Below are 27,019 nucleotides of genomic sequence, written 5' to 3'. Positions count from 1 at the left end.
TGCAATATGTATGTGAGTAACCATAGATGTATTCAAATAAAACCTTTATTTATCAAATGTGGTAGCTTACAGGATTTGGCCAAGTAGTCACAGTTTATCCATCTGTAGATTATTCACTTGTTAAATACTAGGCTAGAGTGTTTACTTCAAATGCCGTATGAATCACAAGACGATGACGTCATAGATGGTACCTGAAAGGATTTCAGTAGAACTTTTATGCTGAGTCATTAATGATGAAGATAAATCGAACACTTGCCTTGTTTTAATACTTAAATCTGAGACTGTCCTACAGCACCAATAGAACAATAGCAGAAGGTGTCTGGAGATGAAACCAGATTAAAGACACTGGGTAAGAATATACGTACCCTAAAGTTACTGCACAGGGGGAAAAAAATGCTTGAAGTAATTTAACTTCAACAAAAAAATACTCTGAAAACAGATTTTAGGTAAAAAACCATCCTATTTCTGTTTGTGGGTTTCATAATCAAGTTAACTAGTTTCTGTACCAGAAAAAAAAAAGGGGATATCAGAGTTCTTTCTCCTCCTTCTTTCCCCTCCCTCCCATGGACCCTCTTCCTCTTTTATCTTCCCTCCTACTTTAAGCATGAATAGATAAAAAGAAAGCTAAGGAAAACACAATGAACTCTATCTTCATCAGAACCAACCCAGCCAATACCTTGATCTTCAAATTCCAGGCCTTTAAAAATGTACAAAAATAAATGTGTTTAATCCACTCAGTCTGAGGTATTTTATTAGGGCATAATCCCTGGAAAAGACTGCCCTTACTGGGCATACACTAGCCTTAATGAATATCTATGTTTACCAATCAAAATACAGTTCTCAACAAGTCTAGAAAGGGCAGTGCATGTTTTCAGATAGTATACATGCTGGCCCAAACAAATTACAGATCATTTTAAAGATATATAACAAAATCCATCAGTCAACACAAGAAATTCATACTGCCTTTATCCAATCAAATGATAAGCATGCCAAGGGAAGAAAAAAATAAATTTTAGCCCAGGAAAAATAAATCTATATCTTTTGTTCTGTCTATATTGTTCTTACATATTATTATATTAGTATCTCTACATTGTGCTATGTTTTTCTGATAGTATTCTCTCTATACTGACTGAAAGAGGACTGACGGAGATTATGGAAACAGTAGATTAAGACTTTAAAAGAGCTAAACACAATAGTAAAGATGTGTTCAAAATGAAAGAAAACATAAATTCAATAAAGAAAGAAATTGAAGATATAAAATGATCAGAGACGATCAGCAGAAATTACATTGTAATGTAAAATTCATTGGCTAAAGTATACCAAAGTCTTCACATAGAAAACAGGAAGATACAGCAATTAAAAACTATAAACAATAGAAAGAAATATGAAAAAAATATACAAAGCAAAGTTCAGTCCTAGAAGACAACTACTGGCTATGTAGGAGATAAAATAAAAGACAGAAACATGTGGAATAAAAATAATAGAAGAAATAATAGAATTTTATTACAACTGGATAAAAACTATACTCTCATACAGAAAGACAAAAGGCAAAAAAAGAAAAGGAAAAAAGAGAGGAAAGAAGCAAATGACACTAAAAGCATCATAATTTAATTTCTGACAATAAGAGATAGAAGGAAAACATCCTCTCCCCAATGCTGTTTTACCTCAGGGCCTTCCACTTGCTCATTTTGCTTATTCATTGGTACTTTACTGATTGAGGCATGCCTGCAGTCCGGCTTTTGGGTTTAGCTGTCAACGAAGACTTGAAACCACACCAAGGAAAGGAGAACATCAAAACAGTACAGATGTGGTAAGATCTTTATCTCAAAAATTCCTTAATGTATATTTTTTAAATATTAAGAAAAACTCTCAAAAGCTATATATTTTAAACATTCATATATATACATTCATTTCTGTAAAATTTGTACCAGATATTCTAAGGACAGTTTGCACGTAGTCAACCTGAAGGAACTCCGTACCTTAACGTCCTGTCTAGCATTAATATCTACCCTGCACCTGTCCTTTTTCTTCTCCTTACATTACAGCTCTGTGGTTGATACGCGGATGTATTTAACTCGTTGAGACACATGTAGCCAAATTTGCAGTACCCCTAGGCACTTCAATGAGTAACCATTATCCACCAGAACATACTGTACAGTTAAGGAAGGTGCTGGAAATATCAGTGCATGTACTCCTCACCAAGCTTGGAATAGAATATAGGAAAGGAGTGGTGGTATCAACCTATCCAAATTACAAGTTGGATGGAACATCGAGTTCCTGTGTGATATTGCACAGTGTGGTGAGTACAAATAACAATGAACACTTCAAAAGTCTATATGAAAGTGTACAGGAAATTTTTGCCCTGAAGTGTTTTAGAAGATATGTACAACCTGATTTAAACATTACATAATGTATAAATATGTTGAAACATATTATCATGCTAATATGACAAATATTACCAATTAGAAATAAATATAATTAAATGAATAAATCTACACTATCTGGAGCTGGAAGAATAGCCCAGTGAATGAGGCCCTGGGATAAAGACTCAACACAAAATGAAAGAAAAGACTTGAAGAAAAGAGGAAGAGAAAAAGAAGAAAGGAAGGGAGAGAAGAAGGGAAGGAAGAAAGGGAGAAAGAGAAAGAGAGAAGATAGGGAGAAAGGGGAGGGAACAAGGAAGGAAAATGGGAAAGGAAGGAGAGGGGAAGGAAAGAAGAGAGAGAGGAAGAAGGAAAACAGAGAAGAAGGAAGAAAGAAAACGTACAAGGAAATGAGGGGCAGAGAGAAGGAGAGAGAGGGGGAAGGAAAAAGGGAGGGAGGAAGAAGGAAGAGAGGAAGGAAGGAAGAAAAAGTAGAAGCAAGCAAGGGACAGAGGGAAGGAGGGGGGAGGAAGGAAGGAAAAAAGAGGGAAGAAATGAGGGTGGAAAAGGAAAAAAGAATGAAGGGAAGAGTAAATGAGTGACAGAGGGAAGAGGGGAAGGAGAGAAGGAAAGATGGATGGATGGATAGAAGGAAAGCAAGGAGGGATGGAGGAAGGCCTGCTAATTGGGCCAATTATCTTCTGCTACAGTCATTCCACCCTCTTTAACCTGCTCAAGTGCTATAAACCTATGCAGTTTCTGATCCTTGCTCTTCCCAATTTTCTACCCCTCAAGACCTTCTGCAATGCTGTTCGGTCTGTGTGGTAATACTCTTCAATTGGCATTGTCTTCCCACCTGTATCAGCTCATATGATTTCACTGTAGCTCATTACATTAACTCACCTAGTGTGTACTTGTACTATTTTTAGTGCCACCTTGTAATTCTAGGCAAGTATAAAGTGTATTTGTCTGTCTGCATTGCCAGAATCACTGACTGGCACGGAGTGGCACTTCACATTCATGGGATGAATGAACAGCTACTTTTGCGTGTGAACTCATGAATGCTATTTACAAGGAGTGCCATTTCATTCTTGAGTGAAACCCATACACTGTGGTGGTACTTGCTATTATTTTATGTGCCCTGGTGGCTCTCTTTAGAGTGTTACATATGGAAGCTGGTTTACTTAGCACTACCAGGATTGCTGGTTGTAGTATGGAATTGGTGTTAAAAAGCATTATGTTACATTGGAACATTGAGAGGTACCAGATGCATAAAGGCTTTAATGTTCTCTACCAAAAGGAAGTGTGCTGCACATATTTACGAACTTATACCAGGAAATAGAAGCACTAGTTTATGATAAGGTATTGTAAAACAAAAAGAACAAGTGAGTGTGTGTAGACAAAGAAAACCCATGTTCCCATAGGAAAACTCAGCTATCCTGCCTCCTGGCAAAGTGGATCTACGCGCCAACATCGCCACCATGTGGTAGGATCCAGAATTGTTCGCGGCTCTGGCAATATGGGCTTTTCAGGTCATAGGGGAATGTTACCAAGTATACTCAATTCAAAAAGGAACCAATTACCTCTCTGTAATTCAGTTCGATAATAAAATATATATATATGAACCAATTTGAATAGTTTCTTGTAAATTTTAATCATGCCCCTTAATTATTACAGCTCAATATAATGTTGGCATTTTCAAATGGGCCTCACCTTTCATGTCACACGAATCCAAAAACATTTACTTTACAAAACTTTGTTCTAATACATTTCTTTGTGTTACAGTGGTGATTTTAGGTTTTCTTAAATAGAAATTATCTGTCTTTTGTTTTTTTTGTACTGGGGATCGAACCCAGGAAGTCGCACTTGCTAGGCAAGCACTTTGCCACTGAGCTACATCACAGCCCTTAAATAGAAATTATCTTAAGTAGTTGTACAAGGGACTTTCAACTCAACGTGTCAGTATATGACATGCTGTTCAATGGCATCTTGATCAATGGCATCTTAACCAATGCCACACCTTCTATCATTGTCCAAATATATTAACAACAAACAAAATATAAAGGGGGCAATCCCTTATTCTAACAGTTCTTTTTAACCATTATTTTGTTCCTCAAAAACCTGTATATAATATTTAATATTCTGAAATGCAAACTGAGTTATGCTTAAATTGCACAATGTATTAAAAAATTGTGCCCATTATGTTGACTATCTAAGGTGTTAATGTTTTCATATATTCTTGCATAAATCTGCCTTTGTGCATAACCCTGTTTCTAATACTGAGAAATAGATTGCAGAAATAATAGAGGAGAAAAAAAATACAAGAATATTTCCCAACCTTCCAATTTCATCTTTTTGACAAAATACGGTCATTTGGGTTAAAATGAACACTCAAATTCATGTGACATTTCTTAATGGAAATGACTGCTTTATTTTTAAGAAAAAATATTGATTTCTTTTCTGTGGAGAGTCTATGAGAGGTGTGGATGAACCCATGAATTACTGAAGTTTGAATCTCAGACTTACCACATGCCATGCAAGTACCCTAAAGCAATGTTATCATGCAATAGAGAAAAGGCATTTTCTCAGTTAGAGCCAGTCATTGACTATTCCCATATCCAACACTGACAACTTTCAACAGTAGACCATATAGATAGCACAGCCCCAAGTATGTACCGCCTACAGGCAAAGAATGGCATCGCCTGTGAGGGTTTATCCTAAGTTCCTAGTGTACACCCACAAAAATAATGAAAAGTCAGTACTTCAAACAATAGGCAAGTGCTTTTAATCAATGCTATATATTTACATTTGCGGCTACGTAACAGTAGTATAGCACTGGATTCTGTGGTATAGGTTAGCATGCCATGGGACATTTGCACAGGCTCTTAACTTTTCTTGTTTCCTCATTACATGATGCAGAATTTGAGGAGTCATGGATGGTGGAAGTTTGTGAAAAGTAAGATTACACTTCAAAAATGGAAAAATAAGGGGGTTCACATTTGCTTATGTTACAAAACCCTTTTGTGAAAATTACCAAGGGCTGACATCACACAACTGCTGCCTTATCTGTCCCAAGAAAAATGCCTGGGCTGGCTTTGAACCATGATGTTCAGACCTCAGCCACTTGAGCAGCTAAGATTACACACCTGAGCCACAGGTGGGAAGCCAGTGCAAGTTTTTATTCAACTGTAAGTTCTTGGATGGAGTTAAATTCCTCCACCTGAAACAGCCTAATGATGGGGGAAATATTTGTTAATTTAAATTTGACATCTAGTCCAAGTAGGTAAATTAAAGGCCTATTTTTCTAGGAACTATAAGGCTAGAATAGTTTCATTCATCCTTGAATGTGTGAGGTACTGGAAAAAAAATCTGTGGCACTATTACCTGGATGGGCTACCTATGTTGGTCATCTTTAAGCTGGAACATTTAATTACCGTGTTTTCTCTCTATCTTGTGATCTCCTTCCCCATTTTAGATTTCCTCTGCATTGCCTTACCACCCATATCTAACTGCTACTCATCAATATTAGAATATATATATATATATTGCAGTTAAGAAACCAAATCTCTATATAAAAATCTCTATACATTATCAACATGGATCATTTGCTGCAATATTTTCTCCCACTAAAAGACACAGTAACTGCCTAGAAACTATGAGGCCCTATGTTCAAAATCCCAGTATTGAAAAATATAAAAGACATTAAATAAGTACATCTACATTATAAACTATTGAGCGCTCTATGGCACATTTGTGGACTACAATGTCAATGAAATATAAAAATAAATGTTATTAGATAACTGACTGTATAGGCCATAATATAAGGATAGAACTCCCTTGAAAGGATCTAAGCAGCAAGCTCTCCTTCTAGCCCCCTGGGAAGCACAGAGGACTCTAGATCCTAGATGAAGGCTGGGTTTTCTCTTTTTCAAATGCCAGTTGAATAGGAATGGTGCCCAGAAAAATATATTCAAGAAGGTGAGCTCAGTGGGAAAGAAAGAGAAGATTGATTGCGGGTGTCCCCTGTAAGCAGTAGGGGATGAAGGAAGTTTTGCCATCAAATATTTGTCAAATGTTGATCTTTATATATTTACCTTTCACAAAACGTTTCCCCAACCTTGTCTACCAATCAAATTATTCATATTTAACTTGTTAGTAGATCTTCCATGATGCTTCTTCTTCTAATAATGACTGTGTTGATGGCAAAACCATCTTTTCCACATTTTCAAATGACAAAGTGGCAAATCAGAGGTTCATTTCCACAGATAACTGTCATCCATCATCAATATAACATTAATAAAGATGGATTGCAAGGCCAACCAAGAGAACATAATATGTTTGGAAAAAGAAATTATAAGGATGTGGATAACAAAGTATTTGGTATTTTTTAAAATTATATTATTCTGATTTAGTGTCCCTTTCCCTTTTGTAGATCCAATGGTGTTCCTTAATCTCTCCAATGATGATTTTCCTTTGCTGCAGCCAGGAATCGAGCTCCACGCCCAATTGCTGGCATTGGTCCCAGCATCCAACTCAGGCTCCCCACATCCAGTCCTTCCCCATCCTTAGTACAGAAAATTAATCACTGTCTACTCATTCCGTGTGGTAGATCTGGTGCTCACAAGAAAAGCAGTATTGTATTTTGCAATGGGGAGGGGTATTTGAAACCCAGGTATTGTGTATGCTGGGCAAGCACGCAGGCATGAGCCTCTGGTACCTGGCTTTTTATATAATCATGAGGTCATGTTTATATTAATAAAGAGAGCAGAAAATATAGGCCCAGCCAATATTTAAAACACATTCTTGATTAAGGTGTGTACTTTTTAATGCTATAAAAATCAAATAGTAATTTAGTGCTAAACTACATCTTTAATGAATAGTCTATCAGATGAAAATGGATTTAAAAAACTGCATTCAAATAAATTTCAATAAAGTTTGGTGACTACCTAATTTTGTTGACATTCTAGTAGCTCCTTCTTGCTATGCCAGATGCACTGTGGTTTAAGTATTGGTGGCATCTTTCAAAGGATTTTGCATTGAAATGTTTGATCCTAGAATGCATTGCTGAAAGGACTTAAAACTTTTAGGATGTTGGGCTGAGTGGGAAGTCCTCAGTTCATTAGTATTTGTCTTCGAAAGGTGTTGTGGGGCCCTGATAATGTCCCTGCATCCCTCCTTTCTGTCTCAGGATATGCACACCTGACCCTATAGGAACTTGCTCCATGCTGTGGTACCCTCTCCAGAGAATCAAACAATGGTCTGCTCAATCTTGACGCGAACCTGTAAAATTGTGAGCCAAAAGAAATCTAAGTAGCCCTTGTCACATATTTTATTATAGTAACACAAGCATCAATATTTCAAAGTTCTTTTAGCTTACAATCCAGAGGTATGATGCTGCAGAGCACGAGAACCCAGGATAGGTAAGAGTTCTTACAAAAAGAAAATATATGGGCTGGGGATATGGCCTAGTGGCAAGAGTGCTTGCCTCGTATACATGAGGCCCTGGGTTCAATTCCCCAGCACCACATATACAGAAAATGGACAGAAGTGGCGCTGTGGCTCAAGTGGCAGAGTGCTAGCCTTGAGCAAAAAGAAGCCAGGGGGGCTGGGGATATAGCCTAGTGGCAAGAGTGCCTGCCTCGGATACACGAGGCCCTAGGTTCGATTCCCCAGCACCACATATACAGAAAACGGCCAGAAGCGGCGCTGTGGCTCAAGTGGCAGAGTGCTAGCCTTGAGCGGGAAGAAGCCAGGGACAGTGCTCAGGCCCTGAGTCCAAGCCCCAGGACTGGCCAAAAAAAAAATATATGTGTGTGTGTGTGTGTACATATACAACATTTACAATAGAAATATTATGTGATATTTATATATTTAAATATAAATTTCACTTAGAAAGAGTACAAAAGAATGAGCATCATTGTCTAGCACTAGCTCAAGCCTGTCATCCTAGCCATTCAGGAGTAGGAGATCAGAGGGTCACAGTTCAAAGCTAGCCCAGGCAGGACTGCTCATGAGACCTATCTCCAATAAATCACCCAAAAGATATCATCAAGGCATGTAAGAGGGAGGGAGACCTATCTCCAATAAATCACCCAAAAGATATCATCAAGGCATGTAAGGGGGAGAGGGGGAGGGGAAGTAGGTGGAGAGGAGGGAGAGGAGGAGGATCTAGAAACTGATTGCAATAAATCATTTTAAATGAGCTTAATATCTTAATATCTTCAGAAGTATGTTTTCCAGTTGGAAGTCCACTACTACAAGGCCAATCCTATCACACATAGAAAGCTAACAGAAAAGCTTTGGCCACAAGATGTCACTAAATTTCCACATCCTACTCTAAGATTTAGGTTCTGATTGAGCAGATGACCAATTGCTTTGGTTCTTTAAGAGAAGTCTAATGATGTCTAGTGATTTTATGATTGTTCTATAAAGTCCTTGACATGCTTAATGTGCTATTATCTTGTTACTACAGTGAAGGTGTTATTATAAACCCAACTGCAACATTAGTCCAATCAGTGCATTAAATACTGTTAAATACCCTGGTTTTTGAACCACAGTATGTTTTCTTATCAGTTTACCTACGTAACTCTTTAATGGCTATGTAGATGATACAAAATGATTTCTCAAACTGTCCTTCATATTCATTTCAGGAAAAAAAAAATCTTTTGTCGTAATCCTAGTATTTGGAGTGGTTTTAAGTAAGCTCAAAATATAGTTTCTGCAATAAAAATAAAGGAGATGGTAGGGCGAAATGAAGCTCTGTAGAACAGTCATTTTTCACATTATTTTAACATAATCTGATTTCCTTGACATTAAAATTTACATTATAGATTTAGAGAAATGGTCTTTCAAGGCAATACATTGGTTATGTCATTTAAGCAAGATAGCTAGTATCACTGAAAAGGCCTTCCTATCATTAGCAATTTTCCAAGGAAATGTTAAGTCTCTGTCCTTACCTGAAAACCTATGTGAACACCTTCTCTCCACAAACATCATCAGAGGACAAAACTTTAACCTCCTGACCATTTTTTTTCTGTAATATAATAAACATAATGTATACTTGGTCAAAATTACATATTTCTTATTTCCTTCAACAATGAAATCACCACCTTAATAAATGTTATAGCTAACTGCTCTGTATTTTAAAAAGGAATGTTAGTTTTTTTAGCATAATTATTTTATTTTCCCATCAACTTAAGGGCTGTCCAAATAGCTGCTGTATCTCCTCACCAAAGGCCATGATCTAATCATTTGCAGCTGTATCACAATTTATTTCCCAGTGTAGTTTTGTTTTCTAAATCATGGGCTTTCAGGACAACTATAGTAAGAAATTGTTAAGATATTTTTATTCATACATAAATGAAAAATATTCCAAATGATTTATATACTGCACATCAGTTTTTACAATCATTTTTCTTTTACTCTGTGAATGGTAGTATTATAGTATTTTGCTTTTGACTGGACTTTTCTTACTACATTTAAACTGTTACACAAACTTCTAAATAAGTAGTTGGCTTGTACTTGGCTTAATTCAACTCCAGATGCTTCTATAATTTTTTTTTTTGTCTTTTCTTTTTTGGTACTGGGGATCAAACTCAGGATGTTGCACTTGCTAGAGAAGTGCTTTGCCACCAAGCTACATCCCAGCCTCTATAATTTTTTATTCATCTATTATGCATTATGAACTGGAAGGTACTTTAACACATGATTAACTAAATTCATTTGCAAAAAAAAAAATCCTTGTCTGTCCCAAATGCTTGAAAACATTCCACTTAAATATCTTGCAAAGCAGACACATTTTCTAATTCTGTATTCAAAAGGAAGTGTTCTCCACTATTGATAGTACAACATTTTTGACCGTTATGTTCATTATTTGTATCATATTTCAATAAACTTGTAAATTAAGAGATCTAAGAGTATTAGACATGAAGTTCAAATTTAACAATTATTAAAATGAAAGAACATGAATAACTATGAACACCCTGATCATTTCATGTTGCTTACAATACTATATGATTTGATGAAATTCTTATTAAATTATCTTTCAGGTATAATTTGAAAAAAGTGAGAATTATATGTATCAATTTGTTTAATAAAAATGATGGGGCATTCTTTTCCTGTCTCTGAAACTGTTATTCTAAGGGATTATCAATGTATCTCTTCTTTTAATAACATTAATCTAGTCAGATGTTTTTGCCTACCATTTCTGGTAAGTATCATAAGATGACAATGGTTATAAGAGAAAGGAGTGAATTAATGAGAACACTAAGAAGTACTTTGTAATAAAAATAAACTATTAAACAGCAAGAGGTGAGAATAGCATATGAAAGTACAGAAACATACTATGTATAAAGCAAATTCCATTTGAAAATGCCTAGTTATACTGAGTACAATAATAAGTGTTTACCAAATTGAATGAATGTTTGAGACAACAGTAGTGCATTCTTTAAAATCAAATTTGCTCTCAAGTCTTAAACTTGTGTTATAGCATAAACTTGTTTTGGAAATTATAGCCTACTGTATAGGTATAGGAATATGATGATGTCCAAAGACTATGATTGCTCTACAAAGTCTCTGACATACTTAGATTTCCTAGTTATCTTGGTACTGTACTTAAGGTTCGACCACAAACCTGATTGTATCATTATCTAATCAGTGCATTAAATAATATAAAAATTTGAAAAGTTTCCATTAAATTTCCTAGAATATCTCAATGATTTTATTAACAACACATAGGCCATATTTCATATAGTGACAGTCCATCTTAGGATTGCTATCTGCCACTTCTGTCACTTAAAGATATTTGCCAACTTCTGTGGCTTAGTCTCTTTCAAAGAATGATCTATGTTTGACTATTATAAGTCTTAGTTTTCATCATCTCAGAACATGCGCTTATATCCTGATATCCTGACATGTAGGTTGATAATATCTTAAGTCAAAAATGCACTTAACGTACCTGATGTACAACACCATAGCTTAGCCTACTCTTTACACATACTAATATTACGTTTACAGTTAGGCAAAATGACCTAACACCAAGTTTATTCTATAATAAAGTATTGAATATATTATGTACCATATTGAATACTGTTACCAAAACTAGGATGAGTTGAGTCTCAATCACTAGTCTGGGAATAGATCAAAATCAAAAGCTGACCTACATTTTATACCTTTTATTGCTGTCACACAATCATAAAGTCAAGAAAAATCTTAAGTCAAAAATCAGAAGTCAGAGAATATCTTACAGTTTTTATCTTCTGTGAAAACACTGCACTTTTCTTGACAAAAACAGAAAATACATTGTGAACATGCCACAAGGCAAAAAAATTTTTTTAAATAAAATACTGGCTTAAGTAGCTTTAAAATTTCTAGCTATTGAAAAACAAAATATTAAAGACTTCATACTTTTTTTAAAAATTGTAGTAAGATACATACTATCTTCCTATACTTTTCTTTTTCCACCTGTGAAAATACATATTTTACCACACATATACTTAAAAATGTACACTTGCTCATTTGAAAAATGAATTGTATGTTTTTCAATGAACATTTCTTGTGAAGAAAAGAGAAAAACCATTTCTACAATAAAAAATTCCTATAAAAGGGATACTCAATTTGAGAAAGTACATAATTACACTACCATGTAACTTCAAATCATAGCTAACCTCAGAAATTAGCTACCAATTTTTACATTTGACAAAACTGATCATTTATTTCAAAATAAGGTAGCAGTTCTCAGACTTGATGCAAAATGTAAGAATATTGGTTTTGAAGTTTTTTGAAAACAAAACCAAAGAAAAAGCCCAGCTGGCAACATCGCCACAAGAAAATGACAGTAAGCTCAGCATGCTATTTAACTTTCATAAACCTTTTTATCAAGGTGTTGTTAGTAGGGCATCAGAGGGGGAGATGTTGGGCACCGGCTTATAGCTTTAAGAGGCGGTCCTAGGCCCGCCTTTTCTCCTGGCCTGGGGCCGCATGGCTGCTAGCCCCGCCGCCATCTTGGCAAGCAGCCATCTTGGCGTGCACTTGGTCTGAGGCGGGAGGCGGGGCTAGCAGCCACGCGGCCCCAGGCCAGGAGAAGTAGCGGGCTTAGGACCGCCTCTTAAAGCTATAAGCCGGTGCCCAACAGTTGTTGAAAGAGTAGTTATGGCGCATAGCTGTAATCCTAGCACTCAAGAGGTAAGAGGCAGAAGGAGGGTGAGTTGAAGCCAGACCGAACAACAGGAACAAAGTATTGCTGGTTCTATTAGGGATCACATAGGACCATTGGGCATCTAATATATATGTGAGAAACACACAAGGTCCTGAATTAAAATGTATCATTAACATCTCCTTATTTCCATCTTCAATAAATACTGAATACCTAGTTTCTGCAAATAATGGAAGCCCAATGTACATACAATGTACAATGTTAACTTGTCTTTGGGTGCAGTTTAAAATCTACTAGGAAAGATAATAAACCAACAGAAAATATACAAAATACCAACATTTATCCAAAAAAAAGTGCTCTAATAAAGATTTACTCTTTGTTTGAAAGGAGGAAATATTTAGTCCAACAAGTATCAAATCATACAAAAATCTTGAGATGATTCTGGATAGTATACTCAAAACTGAGAAAAAAATTGCCTAACCTACATAAGAAATATTTTTAGATAAAATATTAAGACATCTTTTGCTTTAGCATGATGACTGGCAGTCAATAAATGACAAGCTTCACACTGAGGTTAATTAGTCAAAAAGAGCTAAACAAGAATCTCCTCTATATAAAAAGAAGTAAAATAGTTACATGGTTCCTGAGTTTGAATGCTTGGGTCTACACCTAAACCCTCACACTAGCTGTGACAGATTGGAAGTTAAAGAGGGATGGTGGAGGTAACGACTTAAGAGACCTGGTGACAAAACTGGACAACTTAATATGTTCAATAATAAACATTCCAAATATAGCTCATCCTGAGGACCAGCAAATTGAGAATCACCCAGTCTTGGAACTTACAACTTACAGAGACAAAAGTAGTTTACATAGAACAATGTGGGAACAATTACATGTAATAGTAGTTAATTGAAGAGTAAAATATGAGAGCTGGGAAAGATTAAGACAAATTTAAAACTAAGTAGATTTTTTTGCTTAGAAAATGCCAAATCGACAGGTTGGCAGTGGGGTGATATTTCTTTAAGTCCTTAAGTTTAATCATTCAAATGTAACTGATCTTATACTTGAGATTCAGCATACCTGCAACCAGAAGATGAAAATCACTGACTATAAAGCTTGATAAACAACTCACAATTTATCAGAACTGTGAATAGAATTTTGAAGGGACCAACACTTATTTCATTGATGAATGCTTCTGGAGTTTATTTTAATTATTATTTGTAAAATAGGATAAATGTATCAATTTTTACACTGGAATTTTACTGGAAGACTCTGTCAGGATAGGAAAATAAAGCTAAATGAATTTAGGATATTATGACAGTTTACAAACTTTTCCTTCCAATTCTAAACTACATGTTCTATCAAAACACTCAAAGATACCAGGCAATGGTGACTCATGCCTGTTACCCTAGCTATTCAGGAGGCTGAGATGTGAGGATCACAGTTCAAAGCCAACCTAGGCAGTACTCTTATCTCCAATTAACCAACAAAAAGCCAAAAATGTAGCTGTTATGTAGCTTATGTACCTTATCAGGTTTGAGCAAAAACGCTAAGGGATAATGCCCAGATGAAGTTCAACACCCACTACCAGCATACATGCACAATTACACATATAGACACCAAAAAAGGAAGCCAAAATACATCTAGTAGTCTCTATTGACAAAATCTTTATGACTCTTTAAAAAGCCCTTTCTCCCAGATCATATAAAATTTACCAAGGGCATTCTAAGACAAGCTAAATTCAGAGAATAGTATTTGTATTCAACCTTAAATTAGGCAAATATATTTTTGTATTTTTATACTATCAGACACTCTCCTGAGCAGCTTTCAAATAATTGTAAACTAAGCTGTATGTTAATAAGCATGTTACTAAGCACATGACAAATAAGTCTGAGAACCCCTATCCAGAACCATGCAATCTGCATATGAACCAAGGAGATAGAAGGCTACAAATATTGCTGTGAGAGATTGGAGGAAAGTGAAATCACATATACAGACTATGTGGGAAAAGTGCACAATTTTTAAATCCCTCATCAAAATTAGTAACATAAAAGCACTGTTAAGTAACCTCTTAGAATAGTTTTAGTAAAGAAGTTTTTTCGTCTTTGTAATCACACTCTCCAAAGTGTGGTCATTTGCTATTAACCTGAACTCAACAAAATGACGTACAATTTCAATACTTTTATGTTCCACTTGCTAGCATTTCCAGTAGGTTTTGCTGAAGTTCTTTTTTTCATAAGATTTAACTTCCAAATTTGGACAATGAAGACAATAACAAAAAAATTGTTTCCATGTTAAAGGAGCAACATTATGGCAGATTTTCAAGCATGCAACACAATATTAGTCTACAGGACTCAGCTATTGTATGGAAATGTTTATGATTTCTCTGAAATATTCAAAACCTTCAATACTATGTGCAAATATATTTCTCCTAGGGGAAAAGAACTTAATCAACTTCTCAAAAGAAATCACAGATAGTAATAACCACCCTCTATAATTCAAATACCTAAGGGGAACACCAAAGTATGCATGTTGGAAGCCCTGAGATTATTCCAGCACACATACAGAGAAAAGGATATCTCTATTTGTGAAAACACACACCCTAAGAAATGTATTTTGGTTTGTGTTTTCATTGTACTTTGCTTTGACCATTCCCAAGGCCTAAATCAAGCTCTACGCCTCAGGAACAGATTTCAATTCTTCAAGGCATTTTCCTCTGAATAAACTTTCTTCATATATTTCCCTTAATTTTTTTTTTTTTGGAGGGAGTATAGTTAGGGCTCTCAATAATATCCCATTGACCTTGAGTCTTTGAGTCATTATAGTTTGCTCCCAAATGAGTTCTACGGGTGGAGGGTCTAAATTTCTGTGTATCCACATATAATATTCAGATTATTTAAAACAAAACAACACAAAAAAACCCATAAAATTTTCTTTTCAGTAAGCTGCTTTTGCTCATTTATTTAACATGAAGATGTGGGGCATCACCTGAGATAAAGTAGCCTCAATCCTTAAGTCTACTGAGAAGACTTCTAATATGTAAATTAAAACTATGTGTAGAAATTTCAGCCTTATGCAGGCGTTAAATTCAAAAACTCAAGAGTGAAGATAGCTGGAGGAAATTCCTATCAACTCTGAGCAGTAGTAGTATTAGCTCTGCAGTACTTTACATCAACAGCTCAAATAAATGAATGGTTTTTAAGTTTCTCTATTACTTAAGGTATTTTTCTATTTTGTTTTATACTTGTACTGAAATCCTAATAATTAAGATAAAACCCAGTTTTCAAAAGCTACGCAAAGCTATCTGGTAAGACTTGTCTACTCTATGAAAGTATGAGAATTATACAAATTGCATGTTCCTCTATTGCTTCTTTTAGCTACACTGATGTTTGACCTCAAAGCTTCAATTTCTTAGACGATACCACTGCTCTTCAGCCATAACCCAGGACATTTTCTTACTCTACTTACTTTCTGGTTAGAGTGCCATGATTTGATCAAGAGTGCAATCTTCCTACGTAGGTCTCCTATACAGCAGGCATTACAGATATGCATTACCATGTCCAGTGTTTTTGGTAGACAAGATCTCAGTAACTTTTTGCCAGGTCTGGCACTGAACTAAGATTCTCCCGCTACTACCTCAGGTATCTGGGATTACGGTTGTAAGCTGCTGTCTTCTTTACATCCACTTGTATTATACTGATAGCGTAAGAAGCAATAATTAAATTTTCTTTATTTCGAGTAAATGCCTACAAGTTTCCCTAAAAGTGAGAAAACTGTTAATTAAATTTAAACCATGCAGTATTCTCACACACACAAAAAAGCGATTTCCCTCCTTTATGAATAAAGTTCTTTAGATCATATCCATTTACACTCCCCAAAAGAGGTATACCATTAAAAAGAAAACTGATTTTTTTCTTCTGCTTCCAATATCTGTCCTTGGTGATCACAAGCAAAAACTTAACGTGTACAATATATCATCACATTTTCCAGCTGAATTTTTGTGCAAATGGTTCTTTTATAAACTGAAAATTCCTAATTAAATCCAGGACAAGCATACAGTTGCTGGTGGCAGGAAACAATCTTGAAAGCAACTATGTAATTAATCTGACAACTCAATTTTGTATCTACAACCGAATAACACAATTAAGAGATGAAAAATTCCAAAAAAGATTTAAGGTAGGATGTTGGGTATATGTACACATAGAAAATATGGGTATGTTTTTTTGAGTAGCACAATAATCTCTGCCAAATCAGTCAAGAGAAGAATAAAATTAGAAATCTGGGACATACCTTTAAATTTTCAATAGTATATCTGCTTTTTCTAGTGTTACAATAAATTCTGTATAAAACTGTTAGCTAAAACATAGGTAAGACTAAGTTCTGTCTTGAGAGCAGCATTTATTATTGCCAAAATGTTGAAGATTAAAAGAGACACTTGGACTAAAGCAGATAATTGAAAAAATGTTTTTCAAATATTTAAAGAGGCAGGAAATTATTCTCCTCCTGTGAAATTTTGGACTTAACAATGTAAATAGAATTTTCTAAAATGAAAAAATTGGGTTTACATTAAACACTTCTAAAATATTTTAAGTACTTTTATCTTTTAAACAGTATCATAGTGATGCATTTGCAAAATATCCCATAAGATTTTAATACTGTCAATTATTTGCCATATGGAAGTTACAGATAATATTCACTAAGTAAAATGAAAGTATTACCTGGTTGGTAAGGCACACGTTAGCTACAACATCTAAGGTAGGATTTATTAGGTGAACTGCAATTAAGTTCTCAACACATTTGTGTAACTCAGGTAGAAACAGGCAAGTATCCATATAACATGGCAGTACAGAAAGGCATTTCAACTATCATTCCTTACACCTGAAATTACGAAATTACTGATGTAGCACTCAGAAGAGGTTCTGTACAGATTTGCTAAGCTGACATACAATGTTCAGTGTTGTACAGGGTTAGGCAAACTCAGTTCTCTCTTGCTCAATAATGCCTCATTCTCACCACCCAAAGCCTGGTCTCCAGTCCCACTATCCAAAGATTGCCTTACATTAACTCTTCCTTCATTATTACCACACAAAGAAATTACATTATAAAAGGCCTCTAGATCACTCTGTTCAAATGAAACTGCTGGTTTCAGTACTGTTCCAGGAGCAAGGGAACTTTCCCCAATAATCCTCAGGTTGATAAATTTGATTTTCCAAGTATTCTCCACAAAAGGGCACCGGATAAGTCCAAATATTTGTTCAAAAATTCCCAGACAACTGTTTCCTCGGTGGACAGTCCCTGCAACTCCAACCATAACTAACCCATGGGGCGAAGAAGCACACTTCAGGCCATGAGAATCAAGGTTGGGATTGAGGAAAAGAAATTCTTCTTTTACTAGTGACAACAAGCGAAGGCTCACAAGTTCTGCTCCATGGTAGTCTATCACGTTTTGTTCTGAGGTGTTATAATATAACCTAAGCTTTACATCATGCCAGAAGTGCTGTGGCCCCCACTCATCTTGAGGTGGTCCCAGAAAAGGATTCTGAGAATTAAGTAGTTCAAAAAACCAGTGACAGAATTCTTCTCCAAGGCGGCGAAAATCGACTTTCTCAGCTTTTTTATCTTCTTTTCCCTGCTGATTAAAACAAACAAAAAGTAAAGCTAAGACTTCACTAAAAGCTACTTTTCTATCTACCTTGTTATAAGTCGAAGTTCTAATGTCCAGATTACAGAATACCTATGAACTGAACCAATGAACTGATTAAGCATTGGAAAATGTTTCACAAAACAAAATCATTTTAGTTTAGAATCTTTCAGGTTATGAAGCTTAAAATTTAGTTACATAAGGCTAACAAGCGCCTCAGCAGGTAAATTGATTACTTCAGTCAGTCCCAGTTATTCAGGAGGCTTCAGGAGGCTAAAGTATCAAGGTGACTTCAGTCCATGAGCAGATGAGACTGATCATATCTTTTTCTTTTTCTCATATTGTCCAAACCCCGGCCCTTGTATGTGTTACTGCTATTAGGTCTTTTTTGACATTTTTTCCCCTGGATAGAGTATCACTATTTAGCCCACACTGAATTGAAACTCAACATTCTCCAGCCTCAGCTTTCCAAAGATGTGATTACAGGTACATACATTTCAACCCACCAAACCTGAAATATACTCTCTTAAAAAACAGTTATCCAGGGGCTGGGAATATGGCCTAGAGGTAAAGCTAGCCTCGTATACATGAAGCCCTGGGTTCAATTCCTCAGCATCACATATATAGAAAAAGCCAGAAGTGGCACTGTGGCTCAAGTGGTAGAGTGCTAGCCTTGAGCAAAAAGAAGTGAGGGACAGTGCTCAGTCCCTGAGTTCAAGCCCCAGGACTGGCAAAAACAACAACCACAACAACAACAATAAAAAAAACCAGTTATCCAACAGTAATAAAGGAATCCTTGTTGTAAGTTTTTCTCTTGATTGTGGTTTCAAAAGCACACAGATTCTACCTGTTAAAAGTTTTCAAACATTATGTTTCAAACACATTATCTGACTTAAGTTGCATGTCAGTAAAGTTTATAGAATTTTTACCTTTCCTAAAATAGATTGAGAATAAGTCATTTTCTATGATTGGGATCAACTCATTTTCTATGCTTGGGATCAACTCATTTTCTATGGTTGGGATGGATTTTATATTCTTATTTCTCTTTTTGCAGAGACTATCACTACAAAACCATATCTAATAGTGACCTGTGTATTACAAAGCACACATCACACTTAGATAAGAGCTTATGTTTACTAAGGACTTGATATTGAATATATCAGTGCATTGCACTTAAGCATACTTCCTATGTTCATAATAATACGGCTGCTGAACCCACAGCCTTCGTGCATGCTACACTCTACTTATAAGCTATAACCCCCTCAGCCCTATTACAATCATTTTGTAGATGAAGGAAATAAGGTGCAGTAAAGTCAAATTATCATTTGTCCAAATTCACCTAGTATATGACAGACATTAACTTGAAGTAACATATCGTTTCAAAGTCAATTCTCTTTATAGCACTTTAATTTTTAAAAAGTCTTAGAAGATCCTTTCTAATGTGAAGGCAAAGTAATTACCTAGATTTCAAGCAATCGACATTTAAATATTTATTCCATATCTAAAAATGTACAATGGATATACAAAGAAATATGAACAGTCAATATCCACTGAAGAAAATCACTATAGGATTTTTTTCTACTTAAATATTTAAATTTCTTTTATAAAATGTTTGCACTGATAACAAAAAAAGTAAAAGAGATTCAAAGCGGGTTGCTCACACCTGTAATCCTAGTGTAAGGCTGAGATATGAGGATCTTGATTTTAAGCCAGCCCCAGGAAAGCCATCCCAGAGGCTCTAAGCTCCAAATAAGCATTAAAAAAAATAATAAAAACCAGGAAATAAATTTGTGGCTCAAGTGGTAAGCACTAGCCGAGAGAGAGAGAGAGAGAGAGAGAGAGAGAGAGAGAGAGAGAGAGAGAGAGAGAGAGAGAGAGAGGAGAGGAGGGAGGGAGGGAGGGAGGGAGGGAGGGACACTTTTAAAATAGCTTTCTGTTAAAGTGAAAAAAAAGTTATGTTCCAAAATAAAATGAAATAATCCAATCATGAGCCAATAGCTCATAACGGTAATCCTACTTACTCAAGAGGCTAGTTCAAAGCCAGCTGTGGAAGTAGCCAATAGAGTCCATCTCTAATGAATTAGCAAAAGACTAGATTGGGTGAGCAGCTCAAGTGGTAAGAGTACCAGCTAAAAAGGCTGAGTAAGGCTCTCAATTCAAAGCATGACACTGCCATAAATAATTTTATACTTTACTCTCAAAATCCAACAGTCCTCATTTGATAATGGAAGAAAACAACTTTTTATTTATCTTATTTTTTTTTGCCAGTACTGGGGCCTGAACTCAGGGACTGAGCATTGTCCCTGGTTTCTTTTTGCTCAAGGCTAGCACTCTACCATTTGAGTCACAGCGCCACCTCTGGCTTTTTCTATATATGTGGTGCTGAGGAATTGAACTCAGGGCTTAATATTAATATATACAAGGCAAGCACTCTACCACTAGGCCATATTCCCAGCCCCATTTTTCTTTATAAATCAATAAAATATTATATACACATCACTGAATGTCTGAAATCTTGTCTCTAGTTTTATTGGTCTTTCTTTAGGATACAAAGGACCTCCAGTAACAATAAACTTGAAAATATGTATTTTTTTTCAACAAAGTACCCTCAGATTTATATTATTTGCAGTTTCAGACATATCAAAGGTTCAGAATATAACTACAAAATTAAATTTACCTGTTGGAAGAGTTGGACATCCTCTTTCTTTGTAAATGACTCTGGTGCTTCCTTCAGCTTCAGTTGTGCTTGTCTTTTCCAGTAATCCTTGGCATGCTGAATAAGATTGTGTTTCTCAGTAGCTGGGGGTATAATAAGCCCCTGTGTTGCCAAGTACTTAAAAATGACTTCTCGGTGGACTTTTCTACGCTTCAGAAGTTCTTCTACGCTTTGACTATACACCAAAACTGCACGAATAGCATCTAAGAAGAAAATTACAACACCATGAGGCACTTAAAATTTGTCAAGTATCAGTATAAGTTAAACAGTATACACTTGTCTTAGTTATTTTAAAAAACAGGAAGCAGATTGTCAGGTTTTACTTTTAATATCTTCTACTGTCTTCTTGTGTTACTTGAAAAAATATTTTTCACTCTTATTAAATAGTAAAATTTTAGCATATTCGTTTAAAAGAATTATTTAAAAATCTGAACAAGAAATATTAATGTCCTACTAAAACCAAAAGATCTAAACTCATACACCCCTAAAAATCATGAAATTACATCACTGCCATTCCAATCTCTTTATTTAACATATAATAAAACTGAAGATACATGAAGCATTAATAATTTCTAGGAAGTGGCAAAAACAGGACAATTTTTATTTTTAAATGAAATGAAATAAAAATAAAGCATTCGAGTACTATAATACTTGCCTGGCAAGCTTAATGCCCTGAATTCAAACTCAATACTGGCACAAAAAAATAAGTGCAGATAAAACACAAATCAAAGAATATTTTTGATGATGTCTACAAAATGGAAGTTAAAGTACTGTTATAAATGTACCGCCTAAGGATTTTAAGATATAGGTAATCACTAGTATCATTGAGGTTCCCACTTTACCTCGTGCTAGTTTCTTCACCAATCTCAGAGCATCTACTATCTGAGACTTAAGATTTCTTACACAGTGTAGCATAAGTATCCTTTAAAAATTTGCATACTATGGCATTTTAAAAATGTTTTATAGCCGGGCCCTGGTGGCTCATGCTTGTAATCCTAGCTACTCAGAAGGCTGACTTATGAGTATCATAGTTCAAAGCTAGCCTAGGCATAAAAGCCTAGGAGACACTTATTTCCAATTAATTACCAAAAAAAAAAAAAAAAAAAAAAAAAAAAAGAATGGTCAGGGATAGCGATCAGGCTGTTTGAGCCCCAGGACTGTCTGTATAAATTCAACCCTCCCTCCTCAAACCCCCCCCCCCCAAGTCTTCTGTAATCAGCTTTTGGGATTAATCTGTGTGGATATATGTAACTCTAGTTAACTCATTTTCACTGTCACACCACAGTTACAGAACTATAAAACTTCTACTCATTACAGATTTTCATTATTGTGCCTCTCCTGCTATTCCTGCTTTGAACTAATTTCCTAATGCACAAAGGAATCAGGAGGAGCTGCACTTGAGAACTTATGAGTAACACAGAATTCTGTGCCTTCTCCAAAACTAGACATTCAGAATATCATTTTGAATAAAATCCTAGTTGGGGTTTGCATAGGCAAAGATCCTCACAAGTTCAGTTATAAGCCATGGTTCTTCAGCTGGGAATGCTACTAGAAACAGAAAGGTGGTGCCTAGCTGGGAGAAGTAGGTCATTGGAAAGGTGCTCCTGCCAGCTTTGAAGCTTATTCCTATGCTCCCTCTGATCCCCATCATGAAAAAAACCCCTCTCCCTGAGCTTCTGCAGTCATGATCCTCGGTCCGAGCAGCAATAGATGGAGTCCTCAGAAATCTAAGATGAAATAAGTCTTTTTCCCCCTAAGTTGCTCTCAGATGTTTCAGTCATAGCAAAGCAAAACTAACACAATTACGTGTTCAAGCCCTGGTCTACCATTATATGTCTGATCTTTCACTATAGGGGGTAATGTCAAACTTGTTTTTCAGGTTGGTAGTTCTAATTTACATCCCATCTCTTAGTTGTCAAAAGAGGTATGTGATCGCCAACATGAGAACTGGTACCAAGAAAAAGACACCTGGTGTTTTGGTTTTTACTTCATTGCTTTTTTAAAAGGTTGTTTTTTTTTTATGTGCCTCGTTTTTTTTTCTTCTGAGAAATGACCCTTAAATATTTTAAACAATTTTATATTGGGAAGGATTTATTTTTCTCTTCATTTGTTTGGATTCACTATCATTTAAATCCAGTGTTTTTACGTATTATAATTTTAAATTTACATTGGCCATGATTTTAAGGACAATTAGGATGGAAAACAGATATGTTTAAGAACTGCATTAGCCTGAAACTACTTTCAGTCTGAGTTTCTTTTTTAACTACATTTTTTTATAAGTAGCTGTACTTGATCGAACCATTTTTAATGTTCTCCCTCCATGTCCCCCAAACCCAAAGTTTATAGGAATGTCTCTCATTAATGTTCACCATTAAATGTTACATATCACTTTGAAATCTACTCTAAAATTAACCAATTTCTGGAGCAACAAGAAAGTCATCTTGGAAAAATTTTGGCTTCCAAGAGAACTGCTTTGCCTTTTTTTTTTTTTTTTTTTTTGGTCGGGCTTGGGCACTGCACATGAACTTTTTTGCTATCACTTTGAGCCACAGCACCACTTCCGGTTTCGTGGTGATTAGTTGAAGAGTATCAGGGACTTTCCTGCCCTGACTGGCTTCAAACTGTGATCCAGAGGTCTCAGTCTCCTGGGTAGCTAGGATTACAGGCGTGCAACACCAGCGCCCAGCAGAAGTGCCTTTTTTAGAAAAGTTAAAGTGGCTGGTTTTTTGCTAGGAGATTGATACAAAAAGCGTCTGTGAGCTCTCCAACCACCCAAGCTTGAAAACAGCCGAGCTTGTTAGAAATGAGGGGCAGGAGACCCATATGGGCTCAAGGCTTTTTAGGCAACAGACTGGCGGCCTGCTCCAAGTGGGAATGGAGGTAGCCGGTGGACAGATGCGGGAAGAATTGAAACAAAATTTTAGGGGAAAGTCATATGGGGCACATTACATAGACCATGAGAAGTGAGGGAGGAGGCAGAATCAGTTCCTACAAGGAGGTGTCATATGGACAGGAGTTAGGATGCAGGCTCCTTTCGAGGAGTGTATGGATATTGTCGCAACTCGGGCGGGAATTTGTTTCGGGAAATAGAAATTTAACAGATGTTTGTAAACAGGTAGGGGCACGGGGAAGGGCCTTAATCTGCAAACTCCCAGAGCGTTTACAGCTGACTTCTTCCTCGTCACCTGATCCAGATTAAGAAAGAAGATTAAGAAAAAATGTGGTTGAACGGAAAAGTGATTATTTGCTGGTTCGAAGTCATCGAACCAGCAAAGTTCCCCCTAACATTCAATGAATAAAACCTGGAACCTGCGCAATGCATGGTCAGCGCCCCCACGTCCCCTGGGCGCTCGGGCGGCAGCACCGGGGTTCCAGAACCGCCCAGCGGCTGCAATGACTGGCACTGCCCGGGATTACGCCCAAGCGTGGCAGGGGGCCAAGTGGGGGCCCGGACTCCAGATCCCCAATGCCACGAACACGCCCCCTCAATGTGGGGTTCGGGGAGGACCGGGCAAGGGGGCCGCCGGCGGAGGGAAGTCAGCCTTACCTTGGCGGTCTGCAGGCTGTACCAGGCGGTTGGTGACGGTGTCGCACAGGGCGTGGATCTCCTCGTTGTCCAGGAGGCCCAGCAGGCTGCGACAACCCTCCATCTCTATGCGGCTCAGCCCCGACATCTCGACCCCCGGAAAAGTGGGGGCGAGAGGCCGACGCCAATACGGCGCCCGGAAGGCCCGCCGGGCCGGCGCCTAGGCAACAGACACCGGAAGTGTCTTTCCAGTAGTACTCCGCCGCCAAAGGCGCTCCAGACTCCTGGGCGGATGTGGTCGTTAAAAGTGGTCCCTGAGGAAACCCTGATGATACCGACATGGTTCCGGACTAAACTTGAAGCAAAGTACCTCCGTTAAATTGTGTGCCAGATTTACACACAGAACTTCGACGCTCCACCAGAGAGCTTTTCACACAAAGCATCGCTGAATTCAGCAGCAGAAACAGCAGACCTGCCTTCCAAAGAGCGTCCAGTGAGCAATGCGCAAGTGGACGGAAAGCGGAAGTACAGGACCGCAGGAACAAACTCCCATGATTCCGCGGGGCGGGCCAATGGAGTCGGCTCTTCCCCGCCCACCATCCCGGCTCCCGGGAGCGCTTGAAAAAGTCCTCGGTGGCCACCTTCTGAGTTAGGTGAGCTGGTAGTTTGATATTCTTAAATTACGTGAATTAAAATAACGTCTTGCTTAAGTTTATGCGGTGAAAAGTTAAAAAACAGATCGTCACCTCCCCTATCCCTCGCCCGCCGGCCTTCGCTCACACTCGCCTCGCTGCAGTCCGTGTCGCCGCCTTGGGAAGGGCGGCATCGCTCACAATTTGGGGTTGAGGAGTTACAGAAGCCAGTTTGCCAATATATTAAAACGCCAGTTACTGAGTTTGTGAGCTTAAATCCTTCGCCTTTAAAAAAATTCTCTTTTCTGGGCTCTAGTAGAAATTCGCGCCTCGTAGCTTAGAGTCATAGTAGGAGTCATATTAACGTTTCGGTTTCTATGACAGCAACCCACATACATACCCGAGAAAGAAATTCGTGCTCTGCTAAAATGAGATTCACATTTAAAATAGGGTACAAATGAGGTCAGAGGGCTTCTGCCTGTCAGGGGTGTGAAAGGATTTACCCAGAAACGGTGTGGATAGCCTTAATCCTAGTTACTCAGGAAGCTGAGATCTGAAGATCCCAGTTCGAAGCTACGCAGGCTGAATAATCCGTAAGACTGACCGCCAGCTAACCAGAAAAGAGCCGGAGTGGTTATTTTCTCAACATTATTCGCCAATGTGTACACAGTCCTTTGCCAGAATGTACAGTACTGTTGTACATGTTGTCAAAACAGGGCACAGTGAGGGTCCTGCTTGTGTTTTCAAGAATCATTTTTATGAAATAAAGTAAAACAGCCAGCCTTCCTGCCGGAAGAAAGTATGAGTAGGTTAAGCCAATGTTAGTTTAGGGGCCTTACATTTTATCCCTGAGACTTAAGGGAACCTTTTTTTTTTTTTCCTTTTACCCCGAGTTACCCTTATTTTAGGGGAATTAAGGGAGGATGTAATTTCTCTTTGCTGTCTAGGATTTTAGAGTTCTCTGTGAGTTTGCTAGGCACTTTCAGGGAAAGGATGGAGTTGGATGCTTTTAAAGGCCTCGTTAGTTTTAGGAGTATGTAGGCTGTTAATTGGGTTATGTGGTATGAGAGCCAATTATGAAACACATAATGCAGTGTCAGAAGGCTAACCATATGTCATGGTAACAAAAGGTCTTTAGAAAGGAAGTGATATAAGAAAACCAGAGCCGGGTATTTTGTTTCCATTAAAACCAATTTTACCCATATTGGAAGTCTTTTTCTTTTAATTTATTGGCCTATTTTGATAACTCATTTGAATTTCATTTTGTGTTATTTTAGACCTACTTAAAATGTCATTCTTTTATGGAGCATAGCCCTCTCTGTCACAGGAAATAAAAAGTTCTTCACTCCTGCTAGAAAGTTTAATTGAAATTAATTAAATTCTTTTGTATCTTTGCCATATCATCTATATCATTTATATGTGTGTATATACACACACACTATATATATATATATATATATATATATATAGCTAAGAGTACTAGAGCTGTGACAGGCTCAATTTTTGTTCATCTAGGCTGTCAGAGGAGATGAAGAGGATTGGATTTTGGTGGTTGGCATTATAACTAAGGTGCAGATACCCAATTAGGGGCTATGTAAAAGGGGCCATGTACAATCCTGCGGGTGGGGGAATATGAAAAATAATATTGATATAAGTGTGGCAATCTTTAATATTTTTTCTGGGTAATAAACCAAGTTACAGATCAAAGCTTGTGAGAAAGTTGTTGCATGCTAACTGGCATTTGAACTGGAAGGTATTGTTAGCTCCTTGTTCACAAATTAAAAGGTGGCAGTAAGGATTATAACCCCATCCATAAACTGGAGTAGATGAAGAGGAAAGATTAAGAAATGACAGGAAGAAAGAACCTCTATGATAGAAATCTATATAATTCACATTAGGTAGATATAAAATTTACAATATTTTAATCATAAGTTAGGTTGGGTAGATTGTATCTTGTTGCTGTATAGGACTGTGGTTGGAATGTTGGA

General features: G+C 36.9%; 1 protein-coding gene across 2 annotated transcripts; it reads right to left on the bottom strand.

Annotated features, from left to right (window-relative positions):
• Nucleotides 1-15,438: 15,438 nt before the first annotated feature.
• C5H3orf38 (chromosome 5 C3orf38 homolog) lies at nucleotides 15,439-24,654 on the bottom strand. 2 transcript variants are annotated; one of them, XM_048346451.1, is made up of 3 exons: nucleotides 24,421-24,654; nucleotides 20,835-21,076; nucleotides 15,439-18,145 (listed from the first exon to the last, which is right to left on the bottom strand). In XM_048346451.1, exons 1-3 carry the CDS (start codon nucleotides 24,545-24,547, stop codon nucleotides 17,468-17,470), a joined length of 1,047 nt encoding a protein of 348 aa, XP_048202408.1. In that variant the 5' UTR covers nucleotides 24,548-24,654; the 3' UTR covers nucleotides 15,439-17,467. The 2 variants fall into 2 exon arrangements, with proteins under 2 accessions (XP_048202408.1, XP_048202407.1); XM_048346450.1 differs by having other exon boundaries at nucleotides 15,439-18,148; nucleotides 24,421-24,653.
• Nucleotides 24,655-27,019: the final 2,365 nt, after the last annotated feature.

Source organism: Perognathus longimembris, chromosome 5, assembly GCF_023159225.1.
Source record: "Perognathus longimembris pacificus isolate PPM17 chromosome 5, ASM2315922v1, whole genome shotgun sequence".
NCBI lineage: Eukaryota > Metazoa > Chordata > Mammalia > Rodentia > Heteromyidae > Perognathus > Perognathus longimembris.
This window is presented reverse-complemented; position numbering and strand designations above follow the sequence as displayed.